Source organism: Pyxicephalus adspersus, chromosome 3 (genome assembly GCF_032062135.1).
Source record: "Pyxicephalus adspersus chromosome 3, UCB_Pads_2.0, whole genome shotgun sequence".
Taxonomy (NCBI): Eukaryota; Metazoa; Chordata; class Amphibia; order Anura; family Pyxicephalidae; genus Pyxicephalus; species Pyxicephalus adspersus.
The window spans coordinates 82,551,569-82,575,935 of record NC_092860.1 but is presented as its reverse complement, the minus strand read 5'-3'; the positions used below and the strand labels follow the sequence as shown (position 1 = coordinate 82,575,935).

Here is a 24,367-nt window from a genome sequence, read left to right as displayed (position 1 = left end):
ACAGGCTAGGATGTCCTTGTGTGGCTTTACCGGGGACAAGCAAGAGTGAGCATTTTGGATAAGGACAAATGCTGACAACATATTTCCTTGAAATTTGTGCCCTGCCTAAAATAATTCTAAATACAGAAGAAGGATTGGTGAGAAAAGCACATTTGGGTATGAATGTAATTTTCCATTCTCACTACATATAGCATAGATATCGTGTGTGACTAACTGAGTAATTATTGAGTGGCCATATTTTCACTACTACTATATTCAATTTTCAGGCATACAATTTAAGGCAGGACTTCTTATTAACCATTCAAAGTAAATTCAGTTTACTGCAGTCAGATGACTAAAATATTACCTTTAGTTACTATGAGTTATAGCACTTGATATTTTGCCTCGTTGATTAACCTATAGCAGTCTAAGTCTCTAATAGTTAATAGGTAAATATTCCTTGCTGAACAAAGGCTCAAGTTGATAACCTGTGCTAACATAAATATGGCCATGCTGGGGATTGTAGCACCATATAAGTTCAGAAGTGGTTGGCTACATGTGTATATAGAGTACAAATCATGCTGGAACTGTATATATTCTGACCTGGTAAAAAAAAACTCTCCTAGCCGCTCTCTTCCCTCCTCAAATGACCCACTAATGACTTCCTCACTCATAACCTCATCACACGCACGGCTCCAAGACTTTTCTAGAGCTGCCCCAACTCTCTGGAATGGTCTTCCTCGTCCTATTCGGCTTGCTGCTACTTTCTGCTCATTTAAAAGAGCGCTCCATATCTCCCATCCTATTGTGTGTTACTTCCCATACCTCCTAGATTGATCTTAGAAGCTCCTAGAAGCTCTTAATAAAAATAATAATAATAATAATAATATTTATTAATAATAAGTCACATTAAGGCATACAGTTCCCCAATATAATAATACAGTCATTACGCCCCTCTGTAGTTTGTATTCCACAGAAAGGGAGTTTAAACAGCTACATATTGCACAGATTACCCAATCATATGCAATGAAATGTAAAAAAAAGGGCCCATTTTCATAATATCCAATATAAACAGGTGATTCTTGGGCTTTAGTTCCCTTGTCCTATGACATACAGAGTAAACAAGGCACTATGAGACATGTCATATGTCCCACATAATATATGGTGACTTTCAAACTTGTAGAGGAATAGGCAGATGAAACATCTTACATGCTGTGTGGATGTAACACTGGGACGTCCCAGTGATTTATAACTTTCATATATTTATAATTTATATATGTATACATGCCATACTTGGGCTTGGCTTTTCACATTTCTGGCTAAAGTTGACACCTTATCTGGGAAAAAGTACCAGCCTTATGGCTTTTTTTCTAATAACAACATCTGTAACAAGTTCAGTTTGTTACAGACAAGTGGTGACCCCTAGTTCTTTATTACAAGCAAAGCCCTGATTGCTGGGATTATGGCATTTCACATTTTGTTTGTTATTTGAAAAAGTATGTTTTTTTACATACATATGCAACAATCATTACCATATATATAATACTGTGGTTACTAGATTACTAGTTCTGCCACTGGAGTATAGTATTATGTTTATTGCATGTTTAATGTTTTTCTCTCTGTTGAGGAAATACATGGATATGATGTAATCTTCTCTCTATATATTCCCTGTGATTCAATTAACCAAGAGGAGCTCAGCAATGTGTCCAGAAACATCTTGACTAGTTAGTAATTGTCATATATGCAGTAGCTTTCCTGCAAAATGTATATAAAAAATTGCAAGGAAAATTGAGTTTGAAGTAACAGATGTAAACCATAACATAGGCAGTCTGGATCAATTATGTAGGTACCAAGTATGATATGTTAGGAGGGTGTCAGGTTTGAAGGGTTCCAACATGAAGAGAAAGCCATGAGAATACAGAAAGAACCTAAAGTTGAATGGGTATGGCAGCTCAGTTAATCTATTTGCTGTGCTTTAGTGTTAATAGAAAAGGTCAGGTACCGAGGAATAAGTGGGAAGTAGTTGGAAGTTTGGCAACACCTGGGATAACCTATGGGGTATGATCCGTAGGAGTCCTGATAGAGCCTCCTAAGCGAGTGATAAGATTGGATAGATGCAAGTTGGAGTCTTTTCAAAATCTGTGTTTGTTCTGTTTGGTGTAGGATTTGTAGAGATGTGTAGCCAGACAGACTTGACATGGGTCCAGTTTGGATATTGTAATTACCAACATATCCATTATATCATTAACAGTGCTTATCCAATTTTATAAAAAGGAAAGCTCCTCCCCATCTGTCTTTACCGCTGTGGTAGTAAAGACTGAATGGGTTCGCAGAGCATTCTGGGATACATTTGTCACATATTTTAGGAGGCTTCGGGCTGCTCCTTCTGCGCATGCCTGATTTCGACTAGGTGACATACCCAGAGGAAAGAAAAAGAAGGAAGAAGATGGTGGAACCCAGTACTCCCTCGATGCTGGGACAAAAGAGGATTACTAATAACTGACTAATTACTAATACTAATAACTGACTGAAGGGAAAGTCTGCATAGCAACCCATACCTGTTCTTGGAGAGGTGAGAACATGACAAGGATAACTTATCTAGATGCTGTAGGAGACCCTACCACATTCTTTTCATACTCTTTTATACAGGAGTCTCAGTTTGCTTTATAAAGTCATGCTAATACAAATGGGTTTTTTTTCAGCAAATTTCAAAAAAGAAATATAAAAATCAATTAAATTACTGTAGTACAGTTTATTTATAAACATTTATAAATAGTCTGTGTGATCAGCAGCAATATGATAATCTATATCCTGTATTTTGCAGGGCCTATTCTGCTGACACAACACTTCTGGCTTGCATTGAATATTTTATTATTCTGATGCTGATTTTTTTGTTTAGCTGGATTTGTGGCTTCCACCAACCACAGTTTTTTCAGATAAAATGTTAGCATTCCTTCTGAGGATGTACATACCAAACAACAAATAAAACACATTTCTAAATGTTTTTCTGTTACTGAGGCTGGGAAATACAGTCGAGCATGATGCTGTTCTCATACAATTAATTATCAAAATCCCTTAGTAAGGAACCAATTAGCCTAATATATCGACATTGAGGTTTTGCTGAGCCAGGAACTTGTTTTCTAGTGCCCGGAGCGGTTAGTAATTGCTAAATCATGTGTAAGGAACAGGCGATCGCTCTGAAGGCCAATAGTTACAGTTCTTTAGTTCGGGTAGTTAGACTATGCGCCATTTAAAATGCTGAACTGAAAGTCAGACTCAATTTGTTCCATAACACCTTACCAAGCAGTAAACAATTCTACCATCCTAGGGTGCCAAGTAGAAATGGTCAATGAGATGCAAAAAAACTTTTACATGCAAATAGAGTTGACTTGAAAGTGTGCCAACCAAATTCTGTAGCTGCAAAGTTTGACTGGCCCATTTTCAAGTATGTGCAATTAGTATGTTATCTGCATATAAAAGTTATTATGCATCTCATTGACGATCCCTGATCAGTGAAAGGAGAAGATGGATAAGGTTTCCCCTGTGCTCTCCTCATTTCATTACACTGATGAACTAATCCTCCTGTTCTCTCCGGCTATCAGTATACATTACTGATAGGATATAGGATACATCGGATATAGTAGCTCCTTTGGCTGCAGCACACCTGATCAGCTGTACATACACTGTTTTTTATTGTACACTGGGGTCAGGACAATTGGTTTAGTAAATTGCTACAGTGCTATTGTAGTACAGGGACTTAAGGGTCCAAAAACACAACAAAGTTTGGCTTGCAGAAAGCCAACACCAGTCACTATGTTTCTACCTTTCCTCCTAATAAAATGGTATCACAGAAAATATTCAGAGTCATATCATTCTGCATGTATGCATTCCACATACGTAAGTCTCCATCGAAGTGTCTATCCAATTTTCTCTTTATATATCTATAAATAGATATTACTAGTTGTGGGTTTATAAGAATTGCATAGGTTAATTTCTGCCAGGAACAATTTGCGTGTGAAGTAAGCTCATACCTGCAAAGTGCAATGTACAGAACAAAATGCCATTGTTTACTTAGTAATAAATCTATGTGAAGCTATATCACAAGTGTACTTTAACTCTGCCATCTGCTGCAAGGTGATCATTGACTTATTTCTATACTTTGTATAAATTGCTACATTGCTACTCTAAAAAAGGGATATTGGATACTGATGGTTGCCAAGTTCAACAGAGACAGAGCTTGATATGGACCCAGATAAGTGAAGTCTAAACTCCTTATACATAGCTACAGAAAATAAATTAACTCACAGATTATATTCTAAACTAAAACAGAGTTTACCATCCCTAAAGGTTTTCTTTTATATAGTATATATACCATGATTTTCATCTCTCACTGATAAATTATGGTAAGGATATATATAGATAGCATAAAATGGATATAAATCTAAGCTATAAAAAAGCTATATGACTATAGGCAAATATCACTGATTGTTCACTCTAGGTCTAGGCAGATATCCAATATACCGTATTTATAGTGGTTTGGGGGTAAATGCTACCCTGGTCCAGTTATTTCCTGGCTCCAGCACCATAAAGAACAACTTTAACAAAAACCTTGACCTATTTTTGAAGGTAATCTTTTGCTACTTGTTCCAGGACATTACAGTTACATTACATCACATTACAGTTTGAGTAAATTAGCAATGGTGGCCCCTGCATTTTCCAACCTTTTTAACAGGTTGGAACCCCTTAAAATATATTCAAGTTCTTTAGGGAACCTCTGCAATATATACTATATTCACAGCTCACATTACATTAGTGTGATGGTCAGTGAGAAGAATGCCTCTTACATTGCTGGCCACTGGGGAGAATGTCAGATCTGTCAGGTGTCAGTGGTGTCAGAATGTCAGGTGACAGATCATTGGTGTCAGTGGTAACTGACCTCAGAGTCAAAAATTTTTCATTGGTCAAGGACCCCCTAGCAACCTCTGGTGAAACTGTAGGATTTCACAGAAACACTGGACTATATTATCTAAGTAATTTTATTTTTGGGTGAGTTGACTATTGAGTTTGTGGTGTTAGCTGTATAGAACTTGAATTTCTAGTAGGGCTTTTTCTGAGTCCCTAAAGCTGCCCACATAAATGTTGATTAAGCAGCAATTTTAACCCAAATCCAATTGGACGACCACACAGAATAAGACAACCCAACAACCCATCACCCCCGATCTTGATCAAAATAGTGAAACAAACAAAACTTTTGCTGACAGGTTGCCTTTTATCTTTGCAAGGGAAAATCACTAAAAATTGTGCGAAAAGTTTGCATACTGGTTGTAAAAACATTTAAGAATCCAACAAATATTCAACTTAGCAGCCACGCAAAACCTTTTGGGTGAAGCTGATTTTTGATTTAAAATGATAAATTCAGTTTTGCCAACCAATACAATATAGAGAAAATGCTAGTATCAGCAGGTACTGTGCAAATTCCGAAAACAAGAGTACAGTAATAAAACCAGCTGAATTTTATCATTGTCAGTGACCCCAAATGTCTTTGACATAGTTTAGAGGGTAAGAGTTCCAGTAAAGACTTCAGAAAAAAAAAGAATTATTAATAGTGTGCTGAATTTTTGAAAAAAAAATAGCTAACATTGCAAGTTATTAGAAGTTCCTAATTTACCATATGCTTAGAAAGGGACAACATGTGCTTTCATAACAATTGTTCCATCATTCAAATATAGGTAAGTTGAAAAGCATGTAAAACATTTTAAAATACAACATTAAAGAAATTGGATCACATAACTTATATGATGGGAAAAGTTAACATAAGCAAAAAAAATATTTTTCAGTTACATTATGAAGATAAAACAAGGTAAAAGTACTGTAAAAATAATAGCTTAGAATCAATTACTGAACAGTCCTAAAAAAAAGTGGCCCGTGAATAACCATAAGGTAGCCAATATCCAAATTAGCCAAAAAATCCTCCAGTTTGTACAATTACCGTTCTCCCTGGGTTTAATCTGGTATTTGGGATAGGCACAGCAAAAAGGAAAGGCTTGTTTGTTTTCTATTTTTTCTATGAAAAAGTCAGGTTAAAAATATAAGAACACAGCCTAACCAGCATCAGGAAAGATAGTGACCAGTGGAAATGTTTAGATGGCATGTTGGTGTAATAAAACCTCTATAACATCTGCATCCGATGTTTCAGAACAATAAATCAGTTTTTGTTGTGTACTGAGTGTCATAAATGTCTTTTTTTGTAGAAGTTGATTTGGCATAATATGGGCATGCAAAGTCTACAGTTAATTTATTGTACACTAAACATAGAGTCAAGAGGAAGTTAACAAGGGTATAATTATAGCCATGGAAACCATACCAGTCTTATAGGACCTGGAAGCACATCAACGCTATAACAGTGATTTATACAGGCAGAATAAACATCTTTCAAATACAATTCAAAAAATAAATCATATAAAGTTTTGGGCTCTTTATTTGGTTATTTCAGACCTGCGGTAATGCTGCAGCATTCTGCTGTGGGCTCAGCTCTGGACCCAACCTTTCCCATTCGAGTGAAAAAGAGAAGTTTATAACCATATTTTGCATGTGACTGGGGCCAATCACTGTTTGGTTCTCAAAAACTGTGCCAGGGGCTGCTAACCATGAGATTTTATACTATGGGTATGAAAGGGCCCTATCTTTACTGTGAAAGCAAATAGTATTCTGACCAGGGAAACCCGCTTTGAGATGATGATCATAGAGATTGTAGGCACTTTATTGTGTTTGCCATGGGGCCTATTACTTATAGTAATAACCAAATCTTTAACGCAGACTTCATGCAGTACTTTCATAATAGATTTGTGAGAATTAAATCTAGCTTGATTTTACACTGTGCATACATTTGATAAAGTGTGTGAAACATGGGGGAACTGACCTTGCAGTGCAGGAAAATAATGCACAAAACTAACTTTTATAGCAGTATATGCATGGTATATTAATTCCTTGCTCATATGCATAGAAGAGTGAAGGACTGGTCCAAATTAAATGAAAATTATTTAACAAGTATTAGAGGGGATCCTTATTGATCTCTAAATCTGTTGAGCTGTGGTCACTAAGGAATCTACACAGACTGAACAAAGTCAATGCATTGCATATATAGATATTTACAAGACACATTATATTATTATACCAGTATTCTACAATACTTGTAAACATAACAGGGACTTGGATTTTATTTTCCAGTGTTAAGCTGCGTACACACTTCCAATTTTTATCGTTGGTAAACGAATGACCCTGCACGATATCTGCGAACGATCGTATAGCACCGATCCTGTACATACAGATAACGACACGATCGTTCAAAGATATTGTACACACGATAGATGCGATCGTTTGAACGATACAGGAAGTGACATGCACCACTGGAAGTGAGCGAACGTTCGTTCATCGCGCATGCTCAGACCATGGACGATCACTGAACGACCGTACACACAATAGATGGTCAACGATCGTCGTCCAATCCGATCCGCCGGTCCGGTCGTTCATTTCCAACGACTATCCTCGTTCGTCGGCGTCGTTGGTTACTTTTTTTACGACCGTTTTTTGGCCAATCGGTCGTTCGTTCGTTGTTCATTTACAACGATAAAAATTGGAAGTGTGTACGCAGCTTTAGTCTCTTCCATATTTAATGACTTAACTAACTAATTACCTGCTAACACAGGTCTGAATACCATGAGGATGCACCTGGTTTCATAAAATGTTTGAAAGAACAAAATATTCCTAATCTATTTTTTTACATGTAGTCGTAAACAGAAAAGCTTTAGATACAGCAGGTTTCATCACATCAAAAGGACAACTTGTGTTTTGTTTGTGTATAACAACCCAGAATCATGACAACAGCAGAAGTGAGGTTCTGCCTTTTAATGACTGCACATTACGGGACAGCAGGACCATCTGTCTGTGTCAACATTTTCATTTCTACACTAATTAAAAATGTGGTATGGGAGCAGCTTCCCAATTTCTCATTTATTGTCAAGCGTGTCTTTATTACTGGTGAAGGCTGTACGGACACACATAATGATGGCAACATGTCTTCACTGTAATTGGGGCTGGCTGCCATGTATACAGCCAGATTATAAAGCAGAAGTGTTAGGTTTGCAAGCCAAAAAGAGAAATTCTATCATAAAATCTCATGTCTGAAAACTAAGGGGAATGTAACTGGAACTGTTCCTGCAATAACCAGTCAGGTTCTATTTTTCTTGTCCATCTCTTAAAAAATCAAAAGACATGTACTGTGTGTGTTGTTGAGGTGGGGGATGTAGTATACCCCTTCCATACATATTAGGTGAGGTGGCAAGGACAGACCACACAGATTAGGAAGAGGACACTGCTTGCTAATTAAGACAACACCATCTTAAAAGTAACAGTATACCCTGTAGAAAATGATGTAGGTAAGTCTCAAACCTACCTGTCGAACGCTGGTTTTTCCCCACAGTCAAAGGCATCTTGTAGCTCTTTCACCAGGTTTGCTTGGCCTGGCAGTCTAAACAGTCCCTCCTCTGTCAACCCACGCAGCCGGATAAAGTCCACACACTGCTCCACCAACATAGGGGCCAGGCGTGCTCCATACCTTTTCTCATAGCGCACCGTGTCTTCTAGCTTCTGCCCAAATATACCTGCAACAAAGTAAACAGGCATATTAAAATAAATACTGATATAATGAAGCCACCACTTATGATTTTGCCATTGTTTTATGCAGCAATATGAAACTTTCAGGGCTTTCCCTTAATAAGTATAATAATACAGTTAGTGATGGGCAAATACAGTAACATTGGATAAAATGACAAATTTAGATTTGGAAAGTGTATAGCAAATATTTAAAACAATATCTGGATCAAATCCCCTTCCATAATTCCAAAGAAGGATATCGACATCAAGATGCTCCACCACTAAGCTTGTGTACCACACTATCAATTACACTCACCCATTGCTCTATTTGGTTTGTTATGTGTAGTCACTGATAAAAGGGGTTCCAAGAGAGGCTACATATCCTGCATCTGGGAAGTGAACAAATATGGGTAAAAAAAGGACCCTTCACCAGTTCACAGTCATTCACAGATACGTTTTGATTGTAGCATCTGAACTGCTGTCCAGATAAAAACAGTTTTGGACCAAACCAATTTACTTATTTTTTTACCTACATGTTTAGTTTAAAAAAAAAATGTTATTTATATTTGTTCTTCAGTTGCTGCGTAAGTTGATCAGAATGACAGCTAAATGATCAGAATTTTCAAAGCATTTGGCAATGGCAGCCTGCATATTTCGCATATGATAGTACTGGTCAACAAACATTTTCTTGCCTAACACACTAAAATCATTTTAGGTTATGTTTGATGCACAGATTCCAAATATTGTATTGGTTTTGCTAGATTGGTCCTAGTTTTTGAAATAATTACCTCAATAATAACTTCATAGAAAACGAATGAAACATGAAAATTAAGCAAAATAAACTAGATATGCCTACGTATACAAAATAACATTTTTGAAATGCTTAATGTCAAAATATTCTATATTCAGTATGTTTACAGAACTAATTACAAAGAAGTCATTGAAAAACTCTGTTTGTATGATTTCATTTTATGCTGATGATCAGGACAATCACGTTGGAGGCTCCAGCAGTAGTCTGCCATCATGTGTCTATCCCATCTGCCCTGATACCATTCCTCCATCACCTTTATATCTTGATGGAACCTCCCCCCTTGTTTCGCCAAGATTTTCTGGAAATTTTTGGAGATAGTGTACCTTTATGCTCATAGTAGCACCCAAATTTTTAAAGTTTAAGAGCAAGTTTTGTACCAGTTCTTCACTAATTTATGCGCTATGGTTAACCAAGAAGTTCCTGACAACCATGACATAGCTGTGCCAGGCAGAAGATTCAGTATCAGTCATCTAACTTTTGAAATTTGAATCATTTATCAGTTTTCGAATCTGGGGTCTAGCAAAGATTCCTGCTTTGACTTTTTCCGTACTCAATCCAGGGAAGAATCTACAAATGTGTTTGAAGCAATCTCCGTCCTTCTTTAGAGCTCTAACAAATTGCTTCATTAATCCCAACTTTATGTGTAGTGGAGGGAGAATGATTTTTCTTTGTCAACCATTGGCTTGTTAATGATGTTTGCTGCACTTTTCTTTCATGTTTTCCCTTGGAGGCCATGTCACTTTTTTCCAGTAATCCTGCTTTGCTCTACTATCCCACAAGCAGATGAATAATGGCTACTTTGTGTATCCACTTTGCTGTCCAAGTAGGAAGTTCACCATTTTTAAATCAACCCATATGGACCATTGGTGTTCATGATAGCAAAGCTTTTGTAAGACCATTTTGATGTTTTCATATTTAAGTTTTGTTGAGTGACCAATTGGAATTGATGCAAAGCAGTTGCCATTATGCAGTAAAACAGATTTCAAACTTTGGCGGCTTTTCATAGACAGTTCTACTCAGTCTTCTGCTCAGTATTCTGGTACTCCCGTATGGGCTAGTAGTCCAGGGATGTCACAATAATACACAAAGTCTCCATCTTCACTGAAATATGGTAGGAGTGTCACCTCTCTTGTCCTATAAACCGTTATTTTAACTTCCAGTCTCAGACAGTTCTTTTCCTTTTAGCCTGGATGCTAAAAGTTCAGATGTCTGTTTTGACAGACTTAGGTCACATAATAAATCATTGAGTTCCTTTTGGGAGAACTGCCGGTTTGATGAAACATTTCCTACATATTCACTTCCACTACTAACTCCTGGATTACACTCCATGTCGGATACAGGAATATCAGGGAGTGTACTGAATACTGGTATGGGAATACTGGTATGGGAAGATAAGCACCATGCGGCATGGGTTGTCTGGCTGATTCCAAATTGATTGAAACCTTTTACATTCACAGCACAAAAATAACAATCATTATAATGATTTTTATGCTCTCGCCATACCATAGGTACAGCAAATTTCAAACTTTTCAGTTTTACATTTTTCCACTGACGTAGACACTCCCCATACCCCCCATACCATATGGGGAGCCCAATACTTATCTTGGTCCCCCAGTTTATTACCAAAAAATATATGCAAGATATGCTTGTTTCACAAGTTCTGTTTTTGCTGAGAAATTTTACCACAAATGTAGTAAAATACATTAGGGTCATTTAAACAACTTTCTTAAGAACTCATATTTCTGTAAAAAAAAGAAAGAAAATGCATGAATAAAAAGAAGGCAAATGAAAGTTTAATGAAAATAATGCTACATTTATTATATAAAATGCAAAACATCGGTGTAAATAAAGATTAATAATATTATGCTGTGTTAACATTTGTTGTTGGTAAAATCGTCTATTCCGATTCCTGTATCACAAGAACTAGAGCCAATACAATGAAACTGATCTGAAATACACTAAATATATAAAAAAATTCCTTGGCAAGTGAAAACAATGTTTTCTTTGTTGAGCTGCACAGTTTACCTTTACAGAACATTTATATATAAATATATATATATATATATATATATTTAAATATATATATATATTTTTTTTGCCATTTCTGTCCCTCTCAAAGTACGGTATAGATTGCTCACACTATTTGAAAGTACTTCTCTGTGTGATTTATAATGTAAGCACTGCAATAGTACTGGCTGACATAAACATAAATGACTACAATAAAGTATATTAATAATCAGTACAACAAATCTCAAAGATCATACCCAAAATACAGCATGGTTTAGTCTTAAAAAATTGTTTATTTCTTGACCCATACCTGCCATAAAGTGACAAATGACTGTTAAGACAATCTTCAATGTATAGGAGACCTAGTGTACTGGCTTACATGGACTGTCAAAGTCTTACAAGTGATGTTTACATGAGTTCTTCTTCCTGTACTTTTCATCCTGGTGCTAAAGGTTATTTCATGAACTCGCTTTCTTTAAATAACATCACGCCTCCATGACAGTCACTGTAAAATGTCTTCAACATGTAGACAAGTTCAGAAGTTCTTAAAATAAAAGCATATGGGAATACCCACATGCTGAATTTTTATTATCTGGTTTAGTTATTTTTTCTCACTCACTGAATCATTTATCAGATTTGTTTATCAGCACTGCTAAAAAGCCGCAGACAGTTCACAAGTGTGAAATGAGCCCATCTGATCTTAAAGTGCACCTCTGCCCAGAATATAGACCAGAAAAATTTTCCTAATATTGAAGGGGCACTAAAATGACAGGTCCAATTGCACTCTCTGGGCTCCCTCTCCATCCTGAAAAAAATAGAATTATACCAACTTCAACCCTGTCCTCACCTGTTGTGCATGTGGAACACAGTACAGCTGAATGTTTGCAAGAAGACGCTTGAGCATCTTGCAAGATTTTCACCCATTCTGTATTCCACAGGATTCACAGAATGTTAGTGATGTCATGCCCAGTAATGTATAGGACAGTGACAATTGTAACTTTTTTTTAGTTTATTGCATATTGTATTTTATGCATTATATTTACATATAACCCCACCCCCACACCTTGTATAGGCTCCTAAAATGTTGCTGGGTGTCATCAATAATGCCAGCAGCCCCCAGCAGACTCAGAGGTATGACTCTAAATATTATATCTTTTCACTCTTTCAGTGACAGCTATATAAAAGTTTATGTGAGCAGAAGATGATCCAGGCCAGCACAGAGAGTAATCTAAGTCTCCCCTACTATGGAGTCACAGATTGTAATTGAATAATCATAATGTATAGAAAGGAAAAACACTGCCAAATTCTTAGCACAGTAAAATGTACAGTTTTGTAGGCAATAATCTCTGTTTATCTTCTTCCATTAAATATTTATAGAATTTAAAACTAAAAATTGTGAAATGTTAATAAATTGCAATAGTCTAATGCTCAAAATTGTTTATAAAGTTCCCACATGGCAACAGCAAAAAAAACATTTCTCTACTGAACAAAGGTACAATTGTCATGACTTACTAAATGAACTTTTCAGGATTATAAACATAGGAGCTGCCCTTGCTGTGTTGCTGATGAGGATGCAAATTCCAATGCTATTATTCTTTATCCTCCCTATACTATGTAGTAAGTCAATAAACAGGACAACATACCAGGGTTCCAAGTTTTCTGATTACGTTTTTTTTTTCTGTGTATCAGTAACTTAGTAGTAAAGCAAGAATAAAGATGACATTTTCCCAGTTAGGTTTTAATAAGTGATATTAAATAGGTGAACTAAAACATAGTAGTATGATTGCTGAAGTATATAAAGAATTAAAATAACCCCAATATTAGACTTATGGGATGAGTTTTAGAGATTTCTGAAGAGTTAGATCATCCATGACAACTTGAGGTACGTACACATGTCAAATTTTTCTTGCTCTATAATCGGCTCAGTGTGGAAACAGTTTACTTCTCATGTAAAGTACATTACCATAGTATACAGAAAGCTGGTGCCATTAAATATTTTGACAATCTTGAATTGAAAGAATAAAATGTGAGATCTATAAATATGTTCCTGGTGCTTTTTGTTTGTTTTTTTGTTTGTCCTACAGTAAACATAGACCAGAGAAAGCAAAGAAGAGAGTTGTCTGAAGAAGTCACAAAGAAAATTATAAAGAACATCCATCCATCCAACTATCATTAAGAATTCCATGGAACTGTTGCATCCCTGGATGTAGCTACAATAGGAACATTTGCCCCACAATGGGCAAGGGAATAGAATGGTAGATAAATATAACAAGACAAGTTCCAAAGAGATACAAGCGGAACACCTGGGTCATGGTCTGTCAGTGTTTTATCAGAATATCTGGTAGTTTTTGAGTTACAGTGGGCACAGAGGTAAAAGACCAAATGGGATTCTATTCCTAAAAGTAAAAACAAAATAAAAAAAACATAAAAAAGCCATACTAGAATTTGCTCTAATTACATATTGACAAGCTACAAATGTTCTTTGGGCAGATGAGACAAAAACAGTAAGTTTTTAGGAGATCAAATTAGCTTTATGTATACAGATAAAAAAAACTAAAACAATGGCATACTGTCTGTAAAACATGGAGGAGGTTTGGGTATAGAATTTGGTGCAAGAACAATTAAATGTGATATGCTGCTTATTATTAGAAAGCACTGTTTCAGTTGCAGGTTATGAATCCTACAACAGAATAATGACCCAAAATGCACATCTAAAAGCAGCCAAGAACAAAATGTTTGAGTATTCTGAAGTGACCTCCTATAAGCCTGGACTTAAATCCTATGGAATATTAATGAAAAGCCTGAAACATCCAGTCTAAAAACCATTTGAACCTGACATATTAGGAGTAGTTTCTGAGGAAAATGACTAAAGTACATGTTGACAGGTGCAAAAGTGTCATTGGGAGCCACAGGAGTTACTTGTTTGCATTGATTATGTCCAAAAGATATTCTTTTGGTCATAATCAACAACCTACAGACAATCACTGTAGGTTGTTTTTGGGCATCATGACCCGTTATTTAGCAGTTCATTCCACTCAGTTTGCTCTTACTTCCCTTGGAAGCATATTCTTTGTTTGAATGTATGTGCGGTCACATGTATCTTTAGGAAGCCAAGAAAACATTTGTCCGTGTTTCACTTGACACTGATCCAGGAAGTGCATTAAGAGCTTACTAATAGAGAACATTTTGTTAATAATTTATGCAATTTACAAAGAGTTTGGAAGTTTTATGGCATAACAGATATAACTACATATATAGTAAGGATAATTTACCTCAAAGGTGGAAAAAAATGTTTTACCTATACGGTCATGTGAAAAGCAAATTCCTTATATTATATTCCATATATTTATTTTATCAGCACATGATTTGGTATCATTTAATGAAGATTCTCAACTCATTTTGTATATCATAGTATATCAGTTGGTACCACATTTCATCACCAGGGAAAGAAATAGGCAGTGCATGATGCTGGGGAATAAAGATAAATTCTACATGACTGTTTTTCCATGCTTTGATATAAAGAAAATCTAGGGATGGATAATATAACACTGATGTACGCATAAGCAGATTTTTCGCAATAGATGATCTTTGATAACTGTCCATTTCCCTTTTTTTTCATTTTTCCAATGGTTTTTAATTTGCACACTTTATCTTTTCCTACATGCGGCAGGAAATAGATGATACACTCATATAATTACTGACAGAGCCTGAATTGCTTTATTGAGTTGGTATAGAGCTGTTTCTCTCTATCTTTAGTGTAATTAACCTTGGTACATTTTAATATTCTGCTAGGAAACATAAGCTTATGAGAATAAATGGAACACATAAACAGAATAAACCTACCCACTACTTCATATAGTGCACTACCTGCAACATTTTAAGTGTGGTGGTCTATAAGAATGCCTGGTATTTTTTTCTTTTACAAAAAGATGACAACCATGTAAGAAAAACTGTACTATAGAAACTAAGCTTAGATATTAAAATGCTTTTATCCTGCTCCAAATAAGACATCTCTTACTAAATCAATGTGTATATATAGCTGCGGTAGTGCAGATACCCATTATTAAAGTTCATGCAACCAAACTCCATTAGACTTTAATGGACATTAGGAATCCACTTGTCCTTGTGTTGGGGGTTGCTTTACTTAAAGGATAGATCATTTTAATTCTGCAAATTTAAAGTACTGAGACCTGCTAATTCTTAAAGAATGTATGAGTGAATTTCATTTTATTACCCTGTCATTAACTGGAAACATAATAATGTTGTTTGCCTGCTTCTCTTTCAAGCTGAGATGTAGCACATATTCTAGAAGCTTTTTTGCCTGATAACTTTATGTTTATGAAAAAGAAAAAAACGTATGTGTTAATGTCAATCTGTAATATGCGATGTTTGGCATAGTTCCAGCAAGTATTGTGAGCAGGTTGTTTTCTAGACACTGAATGAGAAGAAAGGTCAAGTCATTAATTCATTGTGATAAATAATGTCAATGCCATACAGTCTATGACCTGGTTATATTTACATGAACTGGAAATGTTTTGTAATTCATTATCTGCATGGTAGGTTTGATAACACTGTTTTTAGTTTGTGCTTGCAGCATATGACGTCAGGAGAAACTGAATGTAATACATTAGCAACAATAGCTACAATTGTGTGACAGGTGTTTTTTTAATATTGAATTTAGATAGCAGTAATTCTAGTTTTTCATATATTGAACAAAGGACAGGTGCTACCATTCTACGCAAGGGAGATTGTCGTTACCCTAGCCTAATATTAATGTAAGAAAGTGCTTGGTTAGAAACTCATTCTTGTGGTTTCTGCAAGGTGTTCAACAGATCCGAGATTTACTTGCCATATATTGGTACTGTATGCAGTAATAACAATTGGAATACATCACATTTTGTAGCATGGGCCATTAAATGTTTTGCCATGCTTCTGTTAGCCTATGGTAATAATAAAAGACAACTTTTTAGATCATCACAAACCAATAAGGAAAACTGCTTTTAGAGTGCTAAAAGTTTGAATGAAACGTATAAACTTGCAAAAAGATTGCTTATTCCTCAGACTTTTTATTACAAACTATGAATTCTCTGACAGTGCTATCCAAAGTTCCTCTGGCTGGTCCTAAATCTAAATAAGCCATGATACAATAACCTCTAAACTCTAAAAGAAAATTGTAATGAAGTATAGTATATATATATATATATATATATATATATATATATATGGTGTCATCGTTTGGATCTATGAATAAATTAACATATTGGGCATGATTTATTAAAGCTCTCCAATACTGGATAGATTATTATGAGAAAACCTTGGTGATCCAGCAAACCTTGAAGGTCCAGGATTGAAAACATTTGCCAACTAACAGAACATGATTTTTAGGAAATACATTCCAGGTTTGCTGGATCTTCCAAGTTCTTCCATGATAGTTTATCTGTTCCAGTCTAGGAGAACTTTAATAAATAAGTCCCATTGTGTGAAAGAAAACCAGCACTGTTTCCAAGAACAAGTTACGGAGACATGTATTTAAAAAATAATAAAAGGTTTTATTCAGTTAGAAGAATATGTACTCATCTGCAAAGTAGAAATTACTACCTAGAAGTCTGACAAGATCATTCATCCGTAATTTGTCTGGCCCCACATCAGTCATATGATTAGAAATGGCCACACTATTTATTTACTATATTTTGCACTCTGTTTACAAGAGAAAAAAATATATAATTTATTAGCAGATTTTTTAATAAATTATTGTATACATTAATTTTTTTTATGTATTTTGTTACATGACGAGGTAAATAATTGATATCTCCCTTGTATTGATTATTTACCTGACATAACTGACCAGCCCATTAAAGTGATGCAAACTCCACCATCCCCAGATGTAAGAAGCTAATGTAAATCATCTGGCAGTGATCATTAACAAACAGCAGTCAATGGGAGTGCTCATTGCTGTTTACTATAACAACAGACAAAGCTGTGTTGCCATACCAATTGTCATAGTGTGGACAAAGAAGGGGCATTACCAATTAATGTTTGGTTGGGGTTTATTAGATTTTCACTAGATTTAATGTTTTTTTTTTAACATCTAATCTACTGAAAACTATACATAATGCGTGGTCAACTTCAAGTGGAACTAAACTTTAACAATAAAAAACAGAACAGAAAGGTCAGGTGATGTCCCTTTTGCAATAAATTAAACTACCTGCCTGACTGCAATTTTTTAATTTGCACTCACCGGTCCTCACTTTGTCATAGATGCCTCTATTTTCATCTGGTCCTCTTATGGTGGTCAGATATTCTTAATTGGCCAAGCCAGGATGTAACCACTGTGCAAAGTAATTTCTGACAAACTGGTGGGATGCAATTGTTCATGGAACTATAGCTCATTTTTATGAGGGGTTTCCTTTTCACTTTTAATTTTTTTTTCAGTTTTCTTTAAATTTTTTTTGTGATAAGAAATGATATCTCTATGCTAATCCGAAAAAGAAACACAAAAACTGATGTGTCTAAGCCAATTCCCAAACTAAACTTACAGTTTAGACATATTAAAAAACACCTATGAATTTTATAACACTTACCCTTGCCCCTTAGTCTGCTACTTTTTCAGCCTAAACTTTAATAACTAATACTTTTTGTATAATAATTTCTTTAGTAATTGTTATACACAAATAAAATGTGATTTACTGATGTATATGTGTTTTAAAAAGGCTCTAGAATGGGCAGAGGCCTTTTTTTGGCAAGTGTGCCAGCCTGACGGAGCTTTCCTTTTGAACAATCGTACAGACAAGTCCACTTAGATGATGCTCTATAGAGGGTCCAAGTTGTGACATTTCCCTGAAGACCAGTTTTTATAGACAACAGCTATTAAAAGATCCGCTCCCACAACTCTTGAGCTTAGCTCAGGCTTTCAGAGTACATGAGTAGCAAAAGTGCTTACAGCTGAACAAAAATAATAATGTATCCCATGACCAAGTGGCTGGGGCAAAGGACAGATTAAGTATTAACCGGAACACTCCTAATAGCTTTGACTAGTGAAACATGCCAAGATCTGTATAATCACATGCCTGCTTTCCATGAATACACAGAAAAGAAATGCATAGTTTAAACTTTACTCAATAAAGGTTTAAAAAGTAAATCGAAGAAGAGAATTGGGCACTTTAAAGACTGTAAAATGGCAGCTTAACCATTTAATACTACAGGACAGATTGTCATATGTCACATATATAGTTTCATTAGTCCGGGGACACAAACTAGAACACTAGCACAGTACAACACCTTTTCCGACTTTTTCTGTATTATTTAATAATCACATAGCAGTGAATGTTTAAACTTGTTGGGGGGGGGGGGGGGGGGGGGGTATTTGCAGCTATGACAAAGTATACCAATTACCCAATACAGTTATATTAGACAATGTATATCCTGCTTAAAGTAACATGCCCAGAATTGCATGATTAAAGAATTCGTCATTAGCCATCCCTACAGATTTTCCCAGGCAGCCATCCCTACAGATTTTCCCAAATAAAGACACTGAATAATGAACCAAGGATACAACTCATAATGGCAATACTACATACCCTCAGAGCTACCCCCACCTGCACAAGGACATTTTTCAGAATTGGATATCTAACTATTTTGCCTTACACCAAGGGACTTAGCAGCAGGTAGAACCAACCACAACTAGTCAAAAGGGAACTGCCTGATGAACCCCATTTTTGCCAGTATTCCTAAGTCTTCTAGAGGCCCCAAAGAACTCTAGCCATGACAAATATAAACGCATAACCAAATACTAAAACATAAGTGCTGGTGGCTGAGACACCTTCACCTCTCAACTATCTTTAGGACATCCTTGCGTCTCCTCCCAGCCACAAATTGATCAGGTAAGAACTTTCATTTCCTTATCATCATCTGATTTATTAAAGCTCTCCAAGGCTGGAGAGTATACACTTTTATCAGCGAAGCTGGGCGATCCAGCAGACCTGGAATGGACCTGGTCCAGGATTGAAAACATTTGCTAACAAATAGCAAATGACTTAAGAAATCCATTTCAGGTTTGCTGGATCACCCAACTGCACTGATGAAAGTTTATCCTCTCCAGCCTTGGAGAGCTTTATTAAATCAGGCCCATTATCTCAACCCTTTTTTCTCCAACCCCCCCCAAGTCATGTCTTTCTGTCCATTCCTTTCTCTAGTGCTAGCTATACAATTGCGCAAGTTTTGAACCAGAATTTAGGAAATACATAGCTACTTTTTCATGAAACTCACTGAATTTGTACTGCAAGAAAATGTTTAGAGAAAGATTAGTAAACAGCTGAAACATGACCTGGAAAATCTAAAGCACCCATTTGTTACAGTTGTAAATGGTGCTACACTTCAAATTTTTTACCAAAATCTTCAAAGATTATGATATGAATATGAATGATCAACCTCAACCTCCAAATCATCATCACACTCAGTAGTTCCTAAATATACAGCAGTATTTAGGAAACAAAGTTGATCCCACTGCTATATTTACTAAAAGGATTGAAAGACATTGTAAATTGCCACTGATGAGAACACGAATGTATCAGCGTGCAGTATACAATTCCAAGAACATTCCACTGACAATAAAACTTGGTGGCCTATTGAATTTTTTAAGGGAACTTTTATGAATCAAATTGTGCCTAAATACATGATTGTTTTATTTCTAGTTTAGGCAATGTCCTGAAATCACTTTAGTCATCTGAAAATTAATCTGTTTAATCTCAGACTCCAAATTCTGCACATTCCTGGAGCAGCAGGGGGAGGGAGAGCATCCACACAAACCTCGGGATCATAGGCACTCTACAACTGCTTACCAGACTGACTTATGTTTTCCTAGGTTATTATAAGTGTGTAGAACACAAAGCAGAGGTGAGAAATGTTATTAAAATACAATAAACTAGTAAACATGAAATAGTCTGTACTATCACTAATGCATATTAAATTGCAATCATTTAATACTAGTTGATAGAACTGATATATTTCCTCTTTAGAATTTAGAAACGGGACCATGCATGAAATACCTGTTGTTATTGTAATGGAATATAAAAAAAGCGTATGTAAATAACAAAAAAAAAAAACAGAAATAAATATGGAATACTACTCTGTGATACATGAACATTTAAAAATCCTGCAGGTCCAGAAATATATTTTTTGCTATGCCACACAGTTCAGAGCAGTTGCCAACTAAACATCTAAACCACTTCTACTCTCAGATCTCAGCAATACAAAGGCTAATCATTCTGCAGTCAAATATTAAAAATAGAAGGGTTCTTTAAAATCTTTGGAAGCATGCACAGGATACAGGACAGCTCTGAATTTCTGTGAAGATCAACACATTCCTTTTTAGCACTTATGAACAGATTCAACAAAATGCTTCCAATTGTATATTTAACAGACCAAAAGCGAGCAAATAAAAGACATTCATGGTTAGGGATTACATATTACAAATTAGGATAAAAAGAAAATTTGGTTTATCTCTACTAAAGAAGTAAAGGCTGTTTACTTAGGGAGGTGTGGTGTCCACTTACCAGTAACCCTATTTCAACAGCTAAAAGCTTGGGAGGCAACTATGAATTGCAATTACAAAATGATGTAGGTGATTTCTAGCATTGTGGTTGGCCTGTACAGAAACTAGTGGGGTAAGCAAAAATATGTCATTTGTTTAAACTTCTGCCTCAAAAACACTTCAAATATTTAAAAATCACATACAAAACACTGAGAGTTTGAAACATGTTTCCATTCGCTTTTACTGAAGTGGTGTATAAGGACACTGACCATGAGATGCTACACAAAGTATATCAAGACAACGCCTGCAACATCTGCTAAACTACTGCAAAAAACTCTCTTCAACTGTGTGTGTCGTTGGAAACAAGCGATCCACAACAGATTGTTCGATAATAGTTAACAAAAAAAGTGCACAACGACTGTTCTTTTAATTAGAACTACATTTTCTTTTAATCACTTTATGAAACAACACACTAAATAATTTGGAGGTTGAATGAAATAACACTTTTAATAGTTGAATAATACATTGTATAGAGTTGCATATACAGGTAGTCCCTGGGTTTAGGACATCCAACATACGGACAACTCCTAAACATGAACGGGGCTTCCCTGCTCGCTCCTGTGCAAGACGAGGCTGGATAGGGGGCGGTTTGCATGACTTCGGAAGAAATGTTTTGCTAAACACAGCTGAGGTTGTGGTTGATCTTAGGGGACTGAGTTCCTTTTTTTGCTTTGTTTGTGATAACCTCACAGTGAGGATTTTATACAGTAACTCACACCAAGCTACCTAATAAAATGTTGAGACAAACATCTGTCCTAATTGCATTTAATATAATAATGTACCTGTTCTGACTTACATACAAATTCAACTTAAGAACAAACCTACAGTCCCTATCTCGTATGTAACCCGGGGACTACCTGTGTTAGCCCAAAAAGAGGCAACTGAAGAGAAAAGTACGTGGATCTGAAAGATCCATATACATTTCCTCCAAATCAGGGACATCCTTTATCCCTTTATTAAGTTATCTCTATAGGCTTCCTTTTATCTCTCTGAGGGACTCCAGCACCAAAATGTACCTAGCAGTGTTCTTGTTTTTACCTACATGCACCATCCAGCAGCTTACCCCTTCTTCTGGAAAAGTTTATATGTTTAGGCAGTAAAACTCCGTACATTGTGGAAGCAGACTTTATAATAAAGTAAGGGCAGCCAGTGGAAGCCCCCTGTCCACAGCTGAATGGTTTGTATACAAGTACTTGCCCTTAAACTCAGAGGGAATCTGGCTTCGTTCCCTCAGATCTGAAAGCATGCTTTATATTTGTACACCATAATTGCTTGATGTTTTCTTTTCACCTGTTGAATAGGTCACAGCTCAGCAACCCCACTTTCCTTTGATGCTTGCTTTGACTTTTCTCTAGAGCCATTCCTCTAATGGGAATTTAGATAACGTCAAAAAGAAAGCACCTCCCAAGCAACAATACTGTAATGAATGAGCCACGCATTCCACAAATAAGCCCTTTCCTAATCATAGCAGAGGTTTACCAATCAGTTCCCATGCTATATACAGTAATGCAGAAGACTGGCATAGTAAACACTACACTATTTCCAAATATATTAACTAACTGATTACTGTTATGGCAGTACTGGTTATTAAACAATGAAAAGGTGTCAGAGGTTATTACACAGTTTCTCGACCTTTTTAAATATGGAGGAACCCTTGAAACAACTTTCAGGTCTTCAGGGAACTCCTGCTATAATTACTATACCCACAGCTCACAGAGTGATATTTAGTAGGAAGAATGCCTCCTACATTGCTTACTATTGGGAAGAATGTCACCTATACAGATCAAATAATCATTGGGATCAGTTAAAATGACCTAAGAGTCACAAACTGCCCAGTGCTAAAGGAATCCCTAGCAACCTCTGGAGGAACCCTAGCTGAAAAAAACTGGTTTGGTACATAGATGTATATTTATTTCTACAAACAATATTAAAAAGTAAAACCATAAATTACTGATTGAATGGGGATAATAACCAGAATTTAGCGTGCTAACTTTGCAAAGTGAATTTTCATTTTCTTCAACACATTTATATAGGAATTCCTTGCAAAGTGAACATGCCTAATAGTAGCAAATCAAGCTTATATAAACGTTGGTTTTCCATCAATCTATCTGCCATTTTTCTAGTGAAGGAACAAATTAGCTGTCCAATATAAAGCTAGTAATACTGTAGATGATATAATAAACCCCTAGTGCTGTAATCTTGTGCTATGATTTCACTAAAAATAACTACAATTCCCTGCATACTCCTCCTTCCATCCTTCCTAATTTTCTCTGATTTGGATTTCATTTTAGAGACAAATTCCTCTGTCCTTCTTTCATCCCCAGTTATCCCTCTTTTTGTTTGAATTTATACACCTACTTAAAAATGTAATAATAATACCACTACAAAGTAATGTAAAATAAAATGTCCCTCTCCCCTATTTCCAAAAGCTGGGTTGGTATGTCTTCCCAGCACCAATTTAATACCAAAAAAATTAGGAATAGCTACATAGTACTAGGTACATGAATGTAACATGCTAAAATGACTTAAAAAGTAAAAATACAACAAAGTACTTTCAAAATATACAACAGTACAGTCTCTCTTCAGCCAGCCTTCACTATCTTGCAAGAAAGCAGTATTGCTAAAATCTTCAGCATTTGACACTTCCAGGTGTGTTGGATGCCTGTATCTCCCTGCTGCACTTTGTGGTTCCATTCATTGGTTATCCCATTACTATATGTCCCATTAGAAGTGCAAGGATACACTAGAAGTGGAGTGGCCATGGGAGAGCCATAGTGCCCGACAGCCTCCAACACACCTTGAAGTATCAGATAGTATGGTTTCTCATTCTGCAAGAGGGTAAATACTGACTACAAGAGAGCTTGCACTGTTGTGTATTATATACATAACTATATAAATAAGATATACCTATGCTGTGTTTATTTTACTTAATTATTTTTAAAATTTTTCTTTTTTTTTTACAGCAGTTTTTACGTCGCTTTAGCAGGCCACGTGACTGCTATAGGGCCCATCAAAAATTACATATATGAGAGCTGATTTACCTACTAAAAGATCTGTATTTAAGATTTACACAGCTCTGCACTACAGCACTGAGCTGCCTAGGACCTGTTTTTTTGTGCCACATTTAGGTAACATACAGGTCTTGCCCTTCCCCTAGATTGTGTTTAGACAGTGCAGAAGAAGCAGTAGACTGATGAGATCATCTCGCTGTCCTTTGGATGTAGGATATAAATGACAAGTGTCCCAAGCTTGGGAGTGCTTGAACAATAAATCACTAGAGTGTGAAAAATGTCTTTTATTACTGTTTATGTTCTGGATGGTACTCAGGT

General features: G+C 35.9%; 1 protein-coding gene across 6 annotated transcripts in view; it reads right to left on the bottom strand.

Annotated features, from left to right (window-relative positions):
- Window positions 1–24,367, bottom strand: part of ARHGAP24 (Rho GTPase activating protein 24) — a 413,470-nt gene that overhangs the window by 15,647 nt on the left and 373,456 nt on the right. For all 6 annotated transcript variants that reach the window (XM_072405448.1, XM_072405449.1, XM_072405452.1 and 3 more), the window contains one exon: window positions 8,432–8,639. In XM_072405448.1, the coding sequence (XP_072261549.1) occupies window positions 8,432–8,639 (208 nt within the window). The remainder of the gene's footprint in view (window positions 1–8,431; window positions 8,640–24,367) is intronic.